The 19,381-nt window shown below is 41.6% G+C and overlaps 1 protein-coding gene across 18 annotated transcripts in view; it reads right to left on the bottom strand.

Moving 5' to 3' along the window:
* Positions 1 to 19,381, bottom strand: part of RIMS2 (regulating synaptic membrane exocytosis 2) — a 767,247-nt gene that overhangs the window by 317,405 nt on the left and 430,461 nt on the right. For 16 of the 18 annotated variants that reach the window (XM_034763436.1, XM_034763437.1, XM_034763438.1 and 13 more), the window contains 3 exons: positions 7,728 to 7,847; positions 5,293 to 5,392; positions 4,656 to 4,779 (listed from right to left, as the gene is read on the bottom strand). In XM_034763436.1, coding sequence (XP_034619327.1) covers positions 4,656 to 4,779; positions 5,293 to 5,392; positions 7,728 to 7,847 — 344 coding nt within the window. Of the gene's footprint in view, positions 1 to 4,655; positions 4,780 to 5,292; positions 5,393 to 7,727; positions 7,848 to 19,061; positions 19,271 to 19,381 lie in introns of all 18 variants that reach the window. The other 2 variants (XM_034763454.1, XM_034763440.1) reach the window with 1 other exon arrangement.

Here is a 19,381-nt window from a genome sequence, read left to right as displayed (position 1 = left end):
AAGGGTATACCTGGGGTGGGGGTAATGAGGGCAATGCGGTTAGCAAGTGTTGGGGGATATCTGAGATGTTAGGAGTCTGTTGAGGATTAGGGAAGTTGAGAAGAGGTTAGCTGAGGTCAATAATGGGCCCTTAAACATTTGTCCTCACCAGCCATTCCTTTCCTATTTGGATCCAGCAGGGACAGCGATGAGTGGAGAAGCTAAAAGGATAATTTGCTGCATGTAGAGCAGGCAGCACAACAGCCCCCTACAGCTGGAAAAAGCAACTGTGGAGATATCCCGGAAGCCCAGCTGGTTATATGAGAATCCAGCTAGGCTGCAAGAATGCATCACAGGGCTGCCTGATGTAACATGTAAGATATGTCACACCTGGCAGCCCTAGGAACCAAAAGTGGCCAATTTAAATTATGAACATTATTAACTGCTGCATTGCTCACAATTTCAGTAGAAACATGAAGCCAATGTGCTTATCCCATACTGTCTCCTATGCCTCCTCAGATTCCAAAAGCTTCAACTCTCCCCTACCAACTTTCCAAAACCTTCATCTGACAACTTCTACAATACAGTTATGTGTTGTGAATTCAAAAGTTTGTGGCATATTGCATATTGCAAATTGAAAATGAAGGACCAGTTTAAAATAAATTGAATTTAATATAAAAACAATACGGTACTGTACTGATTGTTCTTTCAGTTTCATATTTAGCTAAACAGTCTTTTGTTAATTTAAATGAAGCTGGTGTATAATTACTACTCTACTGTACCACCTACCAGGATGCCACAGACTCTAGGGACCTAAGTAGAAACCTCCATTCTAGGAGACCACCCTAGAGTATCTCCATTACAATTCAGCTCTATCTTTATTAGTACACTATCTTTAGTAGGCAATCAATTTTCCTTTTTTATTCAGCTCCTGATTTTTCATTTAAGGTGCGTTTCACTGTATGCATATTTGATGGGATACTTAATAAAATATATCATGTTAGGCCTTGGTTTAGACAGTAGTTCTCAAACTTTTGTACTGGTGACTCCTTTCACATAACAAGCCTCTGAGTGCGACCCCCCTTATTAATTAAAAACACTTTTTATATATTTAACACCATTATAAATGCTGGAGGCAAAGCGTGGTTTCAGGTGGAGACTGACAGCTCGTGACCCCCCATGTAATAACCTTGCAACCCACTTAGAGGTCCCGACCCACAGTCTGAGAACCCTTGGTTTAGAGCTCTCAACCGTGTTAATACCAGATATATATATATTAACATTTTAAAAAACTGAAAAGGCTACTGTACTTGAGCAATAGCCAATTATCACGCAGAAATTATTAATTCATTTGTGGGAGATCTTCCAGTATCTACCATTTCCCGCTCCTTTACTACCCTAACCTATTATCTTCAGCCTTCATATTAGGTAACCCATTGTGCAATGGAGAACTGAATATAGCTCTCACTGGAATATGTCAATACACTTCAAATGTCAGAGTGGGCCACTTAAGAATTCCACAAAATGCTCTCTTTCTTACACAAGCTAATTCCCAGGCTCTGCCAGTCTGGATAGCTCTGGCAAAAAGCAAGGTCTGAACTTGAATTTATCACATGGCTGCACAATGCACTGCCATGAGAATGCCAAAAGAAGCCCCACAGGCTATCTTAATAAATAAACTGAGAGATGGAGCTTGGTGTCAGTGTAGTTAGAAAGGTCTGGCAGGTACAATGTGAGATATTGGTGATTTTTAACTGAATTAATGGCCTTTTAAAAGACTTAGGTCTGGAACCTCAACTCTGAATCCTTTCTAATTCTGCATTGATTATGATTTGACTCCCATCAGCAGAACCTAACCTTATAGATTTGTGTCTGCTTGGATCCAACCCAGTAAGACATATGTTGTCCAGTCACAGTCTGTCTGTGACTGGAAGTCTTCCAATACCACCTGACAGTATGATATTTCCAACACATTAGCTGGAATCTAGTAAGAAAAGTTTGTCAGATTTAAGTACAACCAAAACTGAATTATAATACAGTTTTAGTCTCAAATTCCAAACAATAAATCTAATCTGGATCTAGAACTCAACACAGCCTCCTTGGCCTACCTGTAGATTTGACAGAGAATTAATCATATGAGGGCCAAGTAAGTACCTGAAAAGGGAAACCACTCATTCTGAATTAGGACCTTACCTATAAACCCACTCAGATTAGCCACTGGAGTACTGGGGATGAAATACCCCATCTCCTCCGACAGGCCTGCAGCAACACACCCTGCCAGGGGAAAGCGAATAGAAGTTTCGCATGCAGAACAGGCACCTCAGCTCTGGCCCTGCTCAGTTCTTCAGCCAATGCAGCACACTGTTGTTGACATGGAGAATGAGAGTGTCTTGAGAACCTACATCACCTTCCTAATGCAATTACAGAAAAACTGTTCTGGTGACAGCATATGTGGTGTCAGGGTCAATAAGGGGACATCATGGGGAGGGGGCAGGGCCGGCTCCAGGCATCACCTGAGCAAGCTGGTGCTTGGGGTAGTAGCTTGTAGGAGGCGGCATTCCGCCCAATCCTAGGGCAGCACAGACACTTCTTTTTTTTTTTTTTTTTTTTTGGTGGTGGTGGTGTTCCGCTCTGGCCACTCTGTAGGGGGCGGCAGCGCAGAGGATGGGAGCGCCCTGCAGCAAGCCCGGCAGGGCAGCCCGCATCCTTCCCTCCCAGCCGACCGGAGCAGCGCAGAGCCCTCCCAGCAGGCGGTGGGGCCGGGGGCAGTGCCCCGCTGAAGCCCTGGCCGCCTCCCTTTTCTCTCTCCCCCCCCACTCCCTCCTCCTCCCCCTGCTAGCCAGGGCACATCTGCAGTGCAGGGAGTCCCCCTGCACCCTGGCTCTGGCCGCACTGCATTTTTTTTTTTGCTTGGGGCAGCCAAAAAGCCAGAGCTGGCCCTGGGAGGGGGAACAACAGCAGAGAGGAGATGGAGCACTGGGAAGAGAGGAGAAAGAGGACACACAATGATGGGAGAGCACAAAAAGAAAAAAATGAAATGAATGACTTAAGTTTGGGATGGGGATTGTATTTTAGCTTCTTTAGGTTGCCACCATGAACTATAATGCTAGCTGAAAGAAACTGAGATATAAAACTTACTCCTATCTGAAAAAAATGTGAATCCTCCCCATTTGAAAAAGTGTGCATGTTAGTGTGTGCCTTATTAGTATTAATGATCATTTTTACAGCTTCCCAAAGTGTTAGTTTTTTTACGGAACAAACAAAAAGATCTAGTCCTTGCCTTTTGCAATCTAACATATATGTAAGAGACATTCTCCCACCCTACAGACAAGACAGACATTAAATTTTTTTATCATTATTAAATGAAGCTTTAACACAAAATATCCTCAAATTAAACCCATACAAATACTGTAACATGAAACTGAACCCACATGGAAATATCCCAACTGAAATATCAAACCATATTACATTTTTTCTTTGGAATTATGGTTATTCATCACCATGACATTCAGAGATCACTAATCTGTAGTTTGAAGCTAGAGGAATTTTGTAATTATAAATTCAAAACCAAAGAGATATCATCAGATACACAAGGCTATATGCAACAATATTAAATTCAATACAAATTACGCAAGGTCATACACCTAGGGAGAGGAAATAAATTAGGGAGGTACTAATGCTCCTCTTCACAGCCGTGTGGAATAATTCATATACTACTGGGACCCACAGGCTAGGAAAAATATAAACATAATAGAGAAAATAAAAAGGGCAATGATATAAGCATGGAAGAAGAAAACATATAAGGAGAAAATGAGGGAGCTAGGAAAAGGAGGACATGGCCACCATCTGTAAATACTTTTAAGGAATTGTATAAATGAAGGAAGGGATTTATTCACAGTCTCTAAAGACAATAAAGAAAAGAGAAATGGCCTGAAGCTAAGAAAGAAAATGTTTAGACTAGATATTAGGAAATAAGTCTCAAAGGTAAGAGCAATTGGGCAATGCAATACACTAAATAGGAGGTGGGAGAACAGTTTAAATAAGACATTAGTGTTAATTACGTACTGAGTTGTGCTAATGCTTCACTAAGGTATATCATGTGCTAGATGCTAGCCAATCATTTATTAGACTGTCTATTCACAGCTGAGCAAGAAGAAAATCTGGTTTCACTACACTCCCTATAAATTATATTACCATTGTACACATTCTGGCAAAAACTCTACATTGCAGCATACCAGGAAATGTGTCCAGATTCATTATGGGTCACACTTTGACTGATCCACGTGTGGATACAAAAGTGTGGAGCAGAGACAAGGAACAAGTTGCTTCCCCTAAGCAGGAGCCAACAATAATTGCAGTGCCTTTACTGCTCTGGGCAGGGATTTGCCATCCATTGAGAAGAGCATATTCTGGATCCTCTCAAGAGGTGATGTAGCAGGCATGTCCAATCTGTGCATCAAGAAGCTCCAGAATGCCTCCTGGAGCTCTCTCGACCACCACCCATTTGAACCCAGGCCTAACGGGGACAATTTGGCTCTACACTCGTGGTTTTTGATTATAGAATATTGGGTACTATTTTATAATCTGTATAAAATCTGCACAATATATGTTGGTTCTAAAATGAAATGTAACAGCATTTTATTTTAATCAGTAGGAAAATTTAGAAAACAACTCACCCAATTGGCCTTGAAACGACAAGCTCCACTTGTGGCTCAGGCTTAGATTCTAAAATGATGTTATATACCTCTTCAAAGGTGGCTCCTTGCAATAGCCTTCCATTCCATTCCAACACTTCATCACCTGCAATTGCAGTAATAATTATTTTCTTAGGAAAAAAAGCTAATTCTATGAACTGCACTGGTAGTGACAACCTCCCTATTCTACTACAAGCTTTCTGAACTGTGCAATCTGTACTGTAGAACAAGTCTAGTGTCTTAAATATAGGAGAGGTCAGGAGAACTAAAAGCTTCCCATATGACATCTTTGGATAAATACCAGCAAAATATTAACGTTAACTAAGACAACTACTGCCTAGTAAAACTAACAGAGTTATTATGGCATTGTTATTCTGGGTTGTTTTTTAAAAGTTGCTTTTTTGAAAAAATGTGAGAGTTGATAGAGCCTGTAAAAGAGGCAAAATGGATAATCTAGTGACTGAACGTAGGGCTTGGTTTGAACTTTCAAATTTATCAGCTGCACTACTGTCGCTCATCACATTTAGTATGCATGATCACGTCAAACTAAACTTATAAGCACTTATTCTCTTGGTTATTGTCTCCTGTACAGTAGCTCATTTCTAAAACAGACACATACCTGGTCTAAGATGTCCCACTGTATCAGCTAAACTTCCTTTTTTCACTTTGGTGATAAATGCACACAGCCGACCAGTTTCAGTCATCTTTCCTCCTACAACCTGTTTGGAAGAGAAGGGTTTTCACATAAATAGAATTATTTGTAATGATTCAGACTTTATGGCAATATAAACAAAATAATTACCGGTACTTGATTTATTTTTTTTAAATGCAGCCTAGGTGAGGTAGATTCTGGTATACATGTAAGAAAAACCAAACCCCTCAGAATATTGGCTGACTGGCTCAGTTGACATCTACTCTGGATATTTAAGTGGTTTAAAGATAATGCAATGCAAATATAGAATTTTAAAGTTTATAAACTGTATGGTTCATGTAAACAGAATAAGCTTACAGTCTCACAGAACTAGAAACTGCTAAAAAAAAACCAACATTTAATGTACCAGTGGCTAAACTGTTTACATCAATAAAAAATATACCCTCACAACTGTAATTTTTAGGGGGGTAAATCCTAAAGTATGCTGTTCTAACTGAATGCATACAGCTCAGATTGGTATTACAGGGTTTTGGATGCAGGTATTCAGAGAGACTATACTTCTTAATTTGTAGCTGGAAGGCACAAAATTCATTGCTATTAACTGACGATGTAATCTTCATTTGAAATCATTTAGTTACAAAAAGAAGCATTTTTGAAAGCTCTACTTTACATTATGTTTCTCTTCCACGGGAAATATCATAAATGTTGACTATCACTAAAAGTAAATAAGTCTCCAAATATTTAATATTTGTATGAAACTTTCCTTTCTTCATTAGTCGTTTTTCACACATACACCCTCTTCCCCGCTTTTTCTGCTTCTTCTCTCTCCCCCGCACTCAGTACAAATATATTTAATCGGTAAATGACTGTTTTTACCTCACACAGTTTTACAAAAAAAACACCCACCAATCTTTTAGTGCCTCATTTTGTGAAAAATATAATATTCTGTAATGTTGACCCTTTTTCTTTGTTTGATTTTCTTTGGCTCTAAGGTGGAGCATTTTCTTGATGAAGAAAAATGTTTGTTACATCTATTTGAAAGTGATGTGAACTTTTAATTGCAAGTAATTTGCAAAATGATATTACTAAGCAGAGGAGTTTATTCAAAGGGGTAAATTAATTAATTAATTACTCAATCAAATCTAATTTGGTTCATTACGTTTATTAAAAATACTTGTTGTATTAAGGATAGCTCTCTATATGGAGATGAGGCACATTGAATGTACTATGTATCTCTGAGAATCAGGGAAGAATGTATTATACAGTATAATCTTCTAATTCTATACCTTAGATTTCTTAGCAGTCTGTATGCAGCAATAAAATAATAATATCAAATCTGTTTTATGGTTAGTTTTATAGCTTAAAGAAACAACCTGATAAAATTAAAATCCGTGACAGGCAAAATTAATTTTTCAGAACAATTTACTGCGGTTAACACAATAGTACTTCTTGAGCTCAAAGTGCTGACGTATTCCACAAAACAAAAAGTACATCAATATAACAGAATGCAAAGTATTTAACAATTATTGACAGAGTGATACTATTATTCCCTTGTCTTAAGTTTTCTGATCCTTAAACAGTGCAATACATACCAAAGCAATGATTCAAGCTTGCATTTTCACTGATCTTGTCCTCTCACAATGTAAACATTTTTCAATTAGATAAAAATTCCAAAAAAATTCTAAAGCAGATTAATATAGCTCATAGTGAATTATGTTGACATAATCCCTATTTATAGTATCCCATACTACAGACTAAGCTGTGCACTTGAACTGAAGCCAGTACTATGTTAAATGAAGAATATTAGATTAATCGAACTTGTTGACAATTTGCCATAAATAAAGAAGTTCAAACCACATTTACAGGTTTCTTTGCATTCTTTTTTACAAAATGTAATTCATTCTTACTCTTGTGCTAGTATTCTGTTAGGATTACAAACTATTATCCCAAAGTCCACAAGATACACATGAAATGAGTTAAAACATGAGATACAGATATGTAAGTTATAAGCTGGCAGATATGTACTAGACAACAAAACATAATAAAGCTGAAAACGTATTGCTTAACAATCATATAGAATAAATAAATACAAACTAAATCACAACTTGGTTTATTTAAAACCTAAAAGTCCATATATGCAATTAAAAACAATATAGCATTAATATGAACAACGTTCCAACACCCTTCTAGTATACATTTTATTAAGCACATCTAAGACCTTAAAAAGTAATCATTTTGATAACTGAAGATAAAATGTCATTATACTGTTTTTCTGAATGTAATGGCAACATTTAAAATAATGTCTTTCTTACATATTAACCTAGTTTACTGAACTTTAAATGTAATTACTTAACATTTAGCTAACAAAGTAATACATATTTTCAAAATTGTCCATTACTAACCTTCAGTCCAAGCAGTGCTCCCGAGTCTCTAGGCACGCTTCCATCTTTTAGTCGTTTATTTAATAAAATCCGTCCAATTAGACGGTCTCCATCTTTGGAAGGTTGCCAGGTCACAGGATGCTATGATAAAGTGTTAATGGAAAACATAGTGAACATACTTTCTCAGAAAAAATCTCAATATTATTTTTCATTTCCAGATAAGTTTACAATTTTTAAAAGCAGTATGATTACACCATTATTAGTTTAATAGAAACATAGAAATAAGCCCTGGAAAAGACATATTAAGTCGTTAATTCTATCCCTAAGTCATTTAAAGAATGAATAAAATCTCTACCTCACAAATGTATTCCTACACCCAATTTGTGGAATATCTACAACTATCTTTATACATAACATGTTTGTTTACAGTGTTGTTTTAGCTATATTAGTCCGAGGACATGAGAGATGCAAGGAGGGTGAGGTAATATCTTTTACTGGACTAACTTCTGTTGTTGAAAGTGACAAGATTTTCAGCTTCACACAGCTCTTCTTCAGGTCTGGAGAAGGAAACTAAAATGTTTAAGCTAAACAGAAGGTGGGACAGATTGTTAAGCACAAGAGTTCACAGATGTTATTGGAAAATACATTAAATGAAGTGGGCAATTAAGACCTCTTCAATCACAGACAATGGGGGGTTAGTATGTAGCAGGGTGTGTCACAAAGTTGTTGTAATGGATGATACAATCAGTGTCAGATTTGATGAGGACCCATCCTGAATGAAATCTTTTCCAAACCTCTTCTATCCTTCAAACAAAATCCTAACCTCACCAACCTCATCAGAAGAAGCAAGCTCCCCACAGACCAGGACACACCAACTCAAGGGCACCAAACCCTCCCAAAACAAAATATAAAAACCCATAGACGTATCTCCATCCCTACAATGATCAACACCTCCCCCACAAAATACTTTTCAAGATCCATGGGTCCTACACATGCCTATCATATGTGATGTACCTCATTCTGTGCATCAAATGCCCCACCAACACCTATGTGAATGAAACAGTATCCCAGAATTTGACATTCCTGCATGTAGCCCAGATGGGACAGTACTGCAGTCAGTAATTTTGTATGTTCAGCCACTGCCAGCTGAAAAACAAACATCACATAGCTAGGAAAATCTTAGGCCCTGAGCAGCAAGGCCACGCAGCTGCATGTCTGCAGCTTTGCTTTCAGAATGGGAGGATGGGACAGAAAGTTAACAGATTATAAATATGGAAGAGAGTGAGTGAATAGTGACCTTGATTTTAAGTGCCCCAACACGTTGTTATGATTAGAAATGTTTTGATGATAAGAGATAATGAGTAGTTTTGCTGAAATTAGAAAAACTGGTGACCCACTAGGTGTTACTACAATGACCGCTAGGAGTTACTATAGGTTATGTGCTTTGTTTGAGTTTAGTTATAAAAAATTAGGGGAAAACACTCTGCTTGTGCCAATTATTGTGCCAGATTAACTATGCCCCCATTGATTTACTTCTGATGCTGCCTGGAGAGAAACAGTCAAATTACCACTACTTTGGATTTTCCCTTATTAGTAGCCGTTGGGTCAATCCAGGCACCCCCTGGAGTCACACCCTCATGGCGCGGAATATAGGGCACTGTCGACCCACTGCCCCCTCAGTTCCTTCTTGCCAGTTTGCTCTGACAGCGGGGTAAGTGGGAGGGTATTGGAATGGACATGAGCAACACATCTCGAAGAACAACTGTTACGAAAGGTAGGTAACGTTTTTTTCTTCTTTGAGTGATTGCTCATGTCAATTCCAATTATGTGATTACCACGCCTAAATTTTGGAGGAGGGGTCAGAGCTCAAAAGTTTATTGACTGTAGCACCACTCTGGCAAAGGCTGCGTCATCTCTAGCCTGCTGAGTAATGGCGTAATGCGAGGTAAAAGTGTGATTGAGGACCACGTCACAGCTCTGCAGATTTCTTGGGTCGAAACCTGGGCCAGGAACGCCGCTGATGATGCCTGTGCTCTAGTAGAGTGTGCTGTAAGTGGAGGGGCAGGTATCTATGCCAGATCATAGCATGCCCGGACACAGACGTGATCCATGATGAAATTCTTTGGGAGGAGACTGTCTGTTACTGTGACAAACATCTGAAAGACTTCCGAAACAGTTTCATCCACTCAATATAGAAGACTAACGCCTGGCGAACATCCAACGAATGAAGTTTTTGCTCCCTACTGCTTGTGTGTGTCTTGGAGTAGAAAACTGGAAGAAAGATATCCTGGTTAACATGAAACTGGGGGACAACTTTAGGGAGAAAGGCCAGATGTGGTCTAAGCTGAACCTTGTCCTTATAGAACACAGTGTAAGGAGGCTCAGATGTTAGAACCTTGATCTCGGACACCTTCCTGGCTACCAGGAATGCCACCTTATATGAGAGGTACAGCAGAGAACATATTGCAAGCGGTTCAAAAGATGGCTCCATTAGATGTCCTGGGTTATCAGATCCGGAAGCAGCAGTAAGGTGATTGGGTTTTCCATAGACATTTCCAGGAGAGACGTGTACCAGTGCTGGCGGAGCTATCATTATCACCGAGGCCTTGTCCCTTCAAACCTTGAGCAGCACCTTGTGGACGAGGGGTATGGGTGGAAACGCATACAAGAGGTGTCCCTTCCAGGGAAGGAGGAACACATCCACGATGGAGCACAGGCTGTGATTCAGAAAGGAGCAGAACTGCAGGCACTTCCTGTTGTGTCGCATGGTGAAAAGTCTAGCTGGGGAAATCCCCAATCTTGGAAAATGGTATTTGCGATATCCAGACAGATGGACCATTCGTGGTTGTGAAAGGACCTGTTGAGATATTCCGCCAACTCGTTCTGGATTCTGGGAAGGTACAACGCCTCCAGATGTATTGAGTGAGCTATGCAAAAATCCCACAGTTTGAGGGCTTCTTGGCACAGGGGAGAGGAGCATGCACACCCATCTGTCTATATAAAACATTGCTGTTGTACTGTCCATCATGACCAATACACATTTCCCTTCCAAATGGGCTTGGAATGTCTGGCACGCTAAATGGACTGCTCTCAGCTCTCTGACACTGATGTGAAGTGAGAGTTCCACTTGGGACCAGAGGCCCTGAGTCCTGAGGTCACTCCAACCCATCGCTGACACATCCATCACCAGCAAAAGGGATGGCTGTGGCCTGGCGAAGGAGACACCTGCACACACCACTTGAGGGTCGAGCCACCATAGGAGGGACTTGAGAACTGGTCGAGGCAGAGTGACAGTTTTGTCTAGACTATCCCAAATAGGCCGATACACCAGCCACACCCGGAAGAGGTTGGAGTCTCAGTCTGGCATGCTGTACTACATAGGTACAAGTGGCCATGTGGGGCAGAAGCTTTAGGCAATTCCTTGCTGTGGTGGTAGGGAACTGGTGAGACTTTGTATGATGTCGCACAGGGACCGGAAACGTGACTCCAGGAGGTACCCTCTTGCCTCTGTAGAGTCCAATACCGCCCCTCTGAACTCTATCCACTGAACGGGAGATAGGGTTGACTTCTGTATGTTCAATAGAAGGCCTAGGTCATTGAAAGTAGCCCTTATGAAGTTCACTTGCACCTCTACTTGCACCCTGGAGCAGCCCTTGATTAGTTAGTTGTCGAGGTACAGAAACACCTGCACCTGACGCTTACGCAACAATGCAGCCACAACTGCCATGCACTTGGTAAACACCGAGGAGCCACTGACAGGCCAAACAGAAGGACTTTGAACTGATGATTGTGGTTCACCAGGAACCTGAGGTACCTTCTGTGGGATGGCATTACTGAAATATGAAAGTAAGCCTCCTCCAAGTTGAGGGTGGCATACCAGATCCAAAGGAAGGGATAATGGATGCCAAAGAGACCACGCGGAACTTCAGTTTCTTTATGAACTTGTTGAGGTCTCACATCTAGGATGGGCCTGAGGCCACCTTTGGCTTTCGGTATTAGGAAATACTGTGAATAGAACCCTTGCCCTTCAGCTCCCAAGGAACCTCTTCCACTGCTCCCACCATTAGGAGCATGTGACTTCCTGAAGAGGGACCGGGAAAGAGGGTGGAAGGGGGGGAGGGAGGATAACTGGAGAGAATATCCCCTTTCTACCATGTGGGGTGCCCAGCGATCTGATGTAATTCGGGCCCATGCAGGGTAAAAACGGGACAGTCGGCACGAGAAGGTAAGGGGGGATGGATCCAGAGTCTGGACTGGTGCGTCGCCCCTGGGCACACCTTCAAAAGTTCTGTTTCTGGCCTGAGGACTGTTTCGCCTGCCCAGAGACCTGGGTTGACGAGGGGGGAGGCCTCTTTCTATTGTTCCTGTTACACCTCTTAGAAAAATCCTGCCTGTTTTGTGGGTGGTAGAAACGAGCGGGGGGTTGAGGCTTAAAGTGCCTCCATTGCATAGCCGGAGTGTGCAGGCCAAGGGACTTGAGGGTGGCCCTCGAATCCTTGAGGCTATGAAGCTGTGAGACAGTTTTCTCTGAAAAGAGGGCCGAGTCCTCAAAAGGGAGGTCCTGTATGGTCTGCTGGAACTCATATGGGAGCCCTGATACTTGCAGCCAGGAGATCCTCCTCATGGCTACCCCAGAGGCCATGGTGTGGGTGGCCGAATCAGCCACATCAAGGGCTTCCTGGAGCGAAGCCCTTGCAATTAGCTTACCCTCCTCTACCAAGGAGGAGAACGCTGCCCTGGAGTCCTCTGGCAGAAGCTCCATGAACTTTGCCATATCTCCGCATGAGTTGTAGTTGTACTTGCTGAGGACAGCCTTGTGATTAGAAATTCAGAGCTGGAGCCACCCCCCACCCCCCCCAGTGGAATAAATTTTCCTCCCAAAGAGGAAAATCCTCCCGGTTTTTAGGGGATGGGCCCTGGCACCCTTGGTGCTCCTGCTCATTTGCCACTGCTACCACTAGGGAGATGAGTATAAAAATGCTCAAACCCCTTAGAGGGAACAAAGTACTTTCATTCAATCCTCTTTGCCATCGGTGATAAGGAGGCAAGGGTCTGCCACATTGTCTTAGTGGTGTCCTGAATAGTTTTTATAAGTGGCAGGGCAATACAGGAGGGTCCAGCGAGGGCAAGGATGTCCACCATTAGATCCGATTTTTCAGTGACCTCCTCAACATGGATCCCCAGGTTCTGTGCCACTCTTCTCAGCAGCTGTTGGAGCACCTTGCTGACCTCCAGGGCAAGGCATTCGAAGTTCCCGCCACTACCTCATCAGGTGAAGATGAGGACAAGGCCCTAGTGGGGAGCTGGTCCTGCTCTCTGCCCTTGGCACCAGTGCCTGGTCTTCTGGCATGGCCAGTGCCAATGTGGCCAGTGCAGTTGGTGCCGGTGCAGTCGGTACCGGTGTGGTCAGTGTCAGGATTGTGATTTGGTTGGTATTGATCCAGGTGAGGTGCCAAAGGCACATACGATGCCGAGGCCACCGATGCTGATCTCCGCAAATGGGACCCTTGGCTTTGGCCCTGACCCTGGTGGAACACCCAGGAGATCCAGAAAGGCCACTAGGCTGGAGCCTGCCATTGTCGAGGCCACTGTGCTGGATGGAACTGTTGCCTGTGTCTACTGGACCTGGAAAGCCTGCTTCGCCTCAACCTATAGGATTCCATCTCCAAATGGGAGGACTCACTGTAGGATGACCACAGAGGGGCAGTGCCCACTGGTGCCAGGGAGCAGTGCCGGGAACTTGGGGACTGGTGTGGCTCCCCTATCCATCCGCTGGTGGAAGGTACTGGTGACCGGTGCCGAGGGGATGGTGATCAGCATGGTATCATTGCCGGCTTGCCTCCAGACGGCACCGACGGTCTCACGGGTGCCTGTGAGACGGAGCTCGGTGTCCTGTTGCACCTAGGAGGGGAAGGTGGTGCCATGAAGGTGATGAGGTCCCTGGCAACCTCGAACGTGTCTGGCATGTAAGACAATTGCAGGTGGTCGCAACTTTCCCGGTGAGGGGAGTGCTGGGGGCTCAGACTTGACTGGTCCCATGGTGGGGCAGGAGTTAATGGAACCCTAGGCGGCGGTGACAAGCTTACGTGGCCCGACATGGGCCTCACAACAGTGGACTCCTTCTGCACTAGTCTGGGCATGGGTAAGTGGCCCCTTTCGGGTCTCCTCTTCTTGTGGGGTACCAGGGATTGTGAACTGTGCCATTCACTGCCCTGCATAGAGACCCTATGTGGGAAATTTTGCCGGTGCCAACTCCTTCCTCGGTGCCAACTCATGCCTTCCTCAAAGTGCTCGGCATCGGCTCAGCTGCACCTGGGTCCAAGTGGGGATGGAGGGCAGCTTCCATCAGAAGAATCTTGAGGCGCTGGTCAATCTCCTTCTGAGTCCTAGGGCGAAATCCACTGCAGATTTGCAGCTTTGCTTTTGGTGGGCTTCCCCCAAACACTTCAAGCAGGAAGTGTGGAGGTCACTTCTGGGCATAGACTTGCCACACGCTGTGCAGGGTTTAAACCCCGGGGACCAAGGCATGACCCAGTAATGGAGGAGAAGGGGAGGGGATGGGGAGTACCCCCAGATGAACTTCTAGAGAGAGCTAACTAACTAACACCTACTAAAACTAACTATATCAAACTATTTACAGGAAAAATCTGCTAAGAGACAGAGAAGGCTTGCTGAAGCTAGAGATAACAAGAAGGAACTGAGGTGCTGGCGGGTTGGCAGGGCCCTATATTCCGTGCCATGAAGGCATGACTCTGGGGGTACCTGGATCGACCCAGGGTGCTGCTAAGGGAAAATCTTTCCAGCTGTCATGCATGTGGCGCGCTCACACCTAATTGGAATTGACATGAGCAATCACCCGAAGAAGAAAGGATGTTTGGATAATAAAGTTAAATCATGCCTTGATAAAATGGTTATTAATTTGAAGCCCAATATGACAGGAAAATGGCTCGTTCAGGGACCCCATGGAGTAAAAGAAGTGTGAATTCTGGAACCACCTATAATTAATTTGATCAGCACATATGTGGTTCAAACCAATGTAAAGAAACAATTGGTGATTAATCCAACCCACACGCTGAATAAAGTTATTATGGACCTCATCTTAGCAAATATCTCAGTAATAGAACCCCATTTTGGAAAGTTTTTCCAGCCATTATATGAGGGCTGGAAAAATTGGATGAATCTTCTTGATGTCCCCAGACCATTCAAAGACTGAGTAAAAAGGGACATACTGGAAGCATTTGGAACAAGGGTAGGGCTTCTTAATAGTATAAAGGAGGAAATGGCTGTGAATAAAATGAATTCAGTGGGGCAACACCTAAAGGATTTAGCAACATCCCTGAGGGAATCCTTAGATCAGTTAAGCTCCACACAGGATGGGGTGGCACAGTTATTAGAGGAATGGGAGCAATCCCAAGAAAAAGATCATCTGCGTCTCTTGCAGGCTGCTGGTGCCGTCCAAAGTAATGTTTCCTTAGCCCTGGCATGCATGCAAATGCAGATGTGAATTAGTGATGTGGTAAAGGACATGATTTGAGGTGGTATGTGAGGGATACTCCCATTGGAAATTAGGAGCATTCTTTGGAAAAATTCCATCCAGACTGAGAGGGATTTATAATCCCGGTGGAAAATGGTAAATTTTGCATATGATAAAAGTTCTTGAGAGATTACTGTTTTTATTTTACTAGTGTCAGAAGGAGAGATAAGGTTTCCCCCACTGTAGTCTCTGGCCTTAATGCTAATCAGAGAGTGATGGAGCCCATGGATCATAGGGTATGGGTACAAAAGAGGCCCTGGGTGGAAGAAAGTACAATTGGGAGTCTGCTTAGAAAAATCTGGGATTGGATTTGAATTCACCACAAATACCTACAGCCACAGAAATTATGTTTAGAAATAATAGAGGGAAAATGTCATTATGCTGTTAATCCGTTTGTAAATGAATCTGTGCTTTTGTATATGGGTGGTAATTCCATATGTCTTAGAAGTTAGTGCCCAGTTCTTGTAATTAATTATGTGTATCATGTATCTCATGATCCCCATGAAAATAGATGATTTTGCCATATTGTAGCTATTGAAGGATATGATTTTAAATTTCAAGTGTCTGAGTTGAAATATAGCCAATTAAAAGTGAAATACACATTGTATTCAAATATAATAACTGCACCCATTGGAATGAACTTCTTTTACAGATATTGCTTCAGCATCCCCTTTTGAGGAATTACTTACATGCTGCTAAACAAGAGGCAAGTAGGATTATGGTAACAGTCCATCATTCTACCAGTGAAATTAAACATGTAATTGAGAAGGTTAGCAAAAATTCAGAACACAAATGGTGGGAGACATTGTTGGGATGGTCTCCCATGGCAACAGGAATTTTTAATCTGGCTTTACAACCAATTGTGATTTTGGTGTTTCAAATAGTGTTGGTTGTTTTGTTCCTGGTGCTGATATGCTGGATTCAAAGGAAGATAAATCGGTTACAAAGCCCGTGCTTTTGCAAACCCTGGGTACTCCCCAAGGGAACCTACATGAGGTCTGGTCTATAATGAGGCAGAATCAGGGATGAAAACTGAGAGTGCCAGCAAGAAGATTATTGCTCGGTCTCGGTTGAGAGCTTTGAGCCTATGCTAGGCGTCTATAGTAACCCATTGAACTCATTGTGTATGTGTGTGCAGATCTTAATATTAAAGATATACAATCTGCAAGGAGGGGAGTGTTATCCAAGAATTTGTCATTCCTGCATGTACCCCAGATGGGACAGTAGTGTAATGAGCAATTCTGTATGTTCATCTACTGAAAGCTGAAAACCAAACATCACATAGCTAGGAAAATCTTAGGCCCTGAGAGGCAAGGCCATGCAGCTGCATGTTTGCAGCTTTGCTATCACAATGGAAGGATGGGACAGAAAGTTAACGGATTATAAGTATGGAAGAGAGTGAGTGAATAGCAACATCGGTTTTAAGTGTCTCGACACATTGTTATGTGAAATGTTTTGATGATAAGAGATAATAAGTAGTTTTGCTGAAATTAGGAAAATAGGTGACCCACTAGAAGTTACTGTAGGTTATGTGCTTTGTTTGAATTTAACTATAAAAGATTAGGTGAAAGCACTCTGTCGTGCCAATTATTTATCAGATGGATGAGCTGTGCACCCATTGATTTATTCCTGACATCCTCTGGAGAGAAACAGTAAAGTTACCACTGTTTTGGGTTCTGAAAACTCTGGGTAACAAAACCAGACAATTACTACACTATCAAACGAACTCAAACAGGAAAATGATAAAAGAGAAAAACACCCTATCACCAGTGGGTCAACACTTTTCACAAAGCAATCATTCCATATATGACCCGTCAGTCCTCATCCTCCACGTAAACCTGCATAACACCTTCAAAAGGCAAGCCTGGAAACTTAAATTCATAACTCTGCTGGACACTAAAAACCATGGACTTAACAAAGACACTGGTTTTATGGCCCATTACAACAACTTGCAACACACCCTGATGCCTACTAACCTTCCCTTGTCCTACAAGTGCAGAGATGCTAATTGCCCATTTCATTTTAAATGGTCTCCTACAACTTGTCTGAACCCTTACGCTTAACAATCTGTCCCACCTTGTATTTAGCATGGAAACTCTAGTTTCATTCTCCAGACCTGAAGAAGAGTTGTGTGAAGTTTGTCCCTTCCATCAACAGAAGTGGAAGATATTACCTGACCCATCTTGTCTCTTTTGTATACACTAGATTGAAAGGTATAGATATTTAGATTATATGATATATGTGATCATTATATTTGAGTTGTAACAAAAATGGATGTTGAAGTCTAACACAATAACCCTGATACTGAATAGGAAGTACAGTAGAACCACAGAGTTACGAACTCCTTGGGAATGGAGGTTGTTCATAACTCTGAAATTTTCGTAACTCTGAACGAAACGTAGTTGTTCTTTCAAAAGTTTACAGCTGATTTAATTTAATACAGCTTTGCAACTTTACAATGAAGAAGAAAATTCTGCTTTTAACCATCTTAATTTAAATGAAACAAGCACAGAAACAGTTTCCTTGCCTTGTCAATTTATTTTTAAACTTTCCCTTTATTTTTTTAGTCATTTATGTTTAACAGTACTGTACTGTATTTGATTTTTTTTTTTTTTTTTTTTTTTTGTCTCTGCTTCTGCTTGATTGCATACTTCCAGTTCCAAATTAGGTGTGTGGTTGACCACAGTTCCTAACTGTGGTGTTTGTAACTCTGAGTTTCTACTGTAGAACTCAAAACTGAAACCTGATATATTGAGATTCAGACTTATTCTCTTTTCCACCATTCTAACCATCTCAGTTTTCCTCTCTCTGAGTATGTAAGGCCTTTCAGACACCTTTACATTCTCAGTGCTCCAAAATTATCAAAAGGATAAATTGAATGTAAAGGTATAAAGTAGTAACTCCCCTTTCTGATATAGTATTTATTGAAATAACATTATCATTTCTAATAGTTCATACATATTAAACATATTCAGCACAGCTACGTTTGAATATTCCATCATCCCACTACAGTGTGTGTGTGACTGTGTGTGTATACACACACACACACATATGTGTATATACACACACAAATACATATTATTATTGTATATTATTATAACATGCTGAATAAAACTCTAAATAAACTTATCATTTATTTGGTGTAATCATAGCACTTTTTCACAACTATCCACTGGTTTCATGCTCCTCTCCATGCAAAATTAACTGGCACAGGACATTTCCCCTCCCATTAAACCTAATAACTTTAAAAAGATTTATCACAATCCCCACCAAACGAAAGGCAATACTAACAAATATCAAAGCAGATGGCAAAGACTCTAATACTACACAATACTCCACAAAAATGGCATGACAACAAAACAAAAGAACAAACATGACAGTGAAAGGGAAAAAAGAAAAACAACTTTTCTGTGCAAATGGACCAATTTTTCTCCCTTTTTTTTACCTGGGATTTAAACTATTAATTTAATTTTAGCCCCAGGAGCACATATGCAGGAAATCATATTAAGCCAATCCAACAGAATCCTCATTGTTAATTACTTTATAGTTGAAGGTAACATCATCAAGTACTATCATGCGACCATAAGACCAAACATTCCTTTGTGCCTGAACATTTTTTTCTTATGCTACCAAATAGTAAAAGTGACAAAGCAAGCAGGAATTTTTGTTTTTGTTTTTCTTTTCTGCACCTTAAGAAATGCTACATTGTCTCTAACCCCCCCTCCCCTGTCTTTTTATTAAATGCACTGTTTTAATGAACGACACAGAGCAAACGAAGACCAAATGAGAAGTTTAAAATGCAGGCTCCACAATCTCAGTACCTTCTCGCTATGGCTATGCTCCTCATTTAGAGTTGTGCTACTACACGTATCTACCCCAGAGTCTTTAACTTGAGGCTCAGACCATTCCAAGTCCTCTTCCAAAGAGTGGCCGCCAAAGCACACCATTTTCTTTTGTCTCTCAGATAAGGTGTTAGAATCCGACAAAACTGCCTGCTCACTAGTTTTTCTTTTTCCCCTTTGACTGTCCCCTACAAGTGTGGGATAAAAAAAAGGGATACAAAAAAGAAAACGTGCAAAGGTATAAATAAAACAAAGGAAAAGTGAAATGATAAAGTAAACTGAATGGTAAGGCTCCACAT

This window comes from Trachemys scripta, chromosome 2 (assembly GCF_013100865.1).
Source record: "Trachemys scripta elegans isolate TJP31775 chromosome 2, CAS_Tse_1.0, whole genome shotgun sequence".
Classification (NCBI taxonomy): Eukaryota; Metazoa; Chordata; order Testudines; family Emydidae; genus Trachemys; species Trachemys scripta.
The sequence above is the reverse complement of the archived record's forward strand: the minus strand, read 5'-3'. Positions and strand labels throughout refer to the sequence as shown.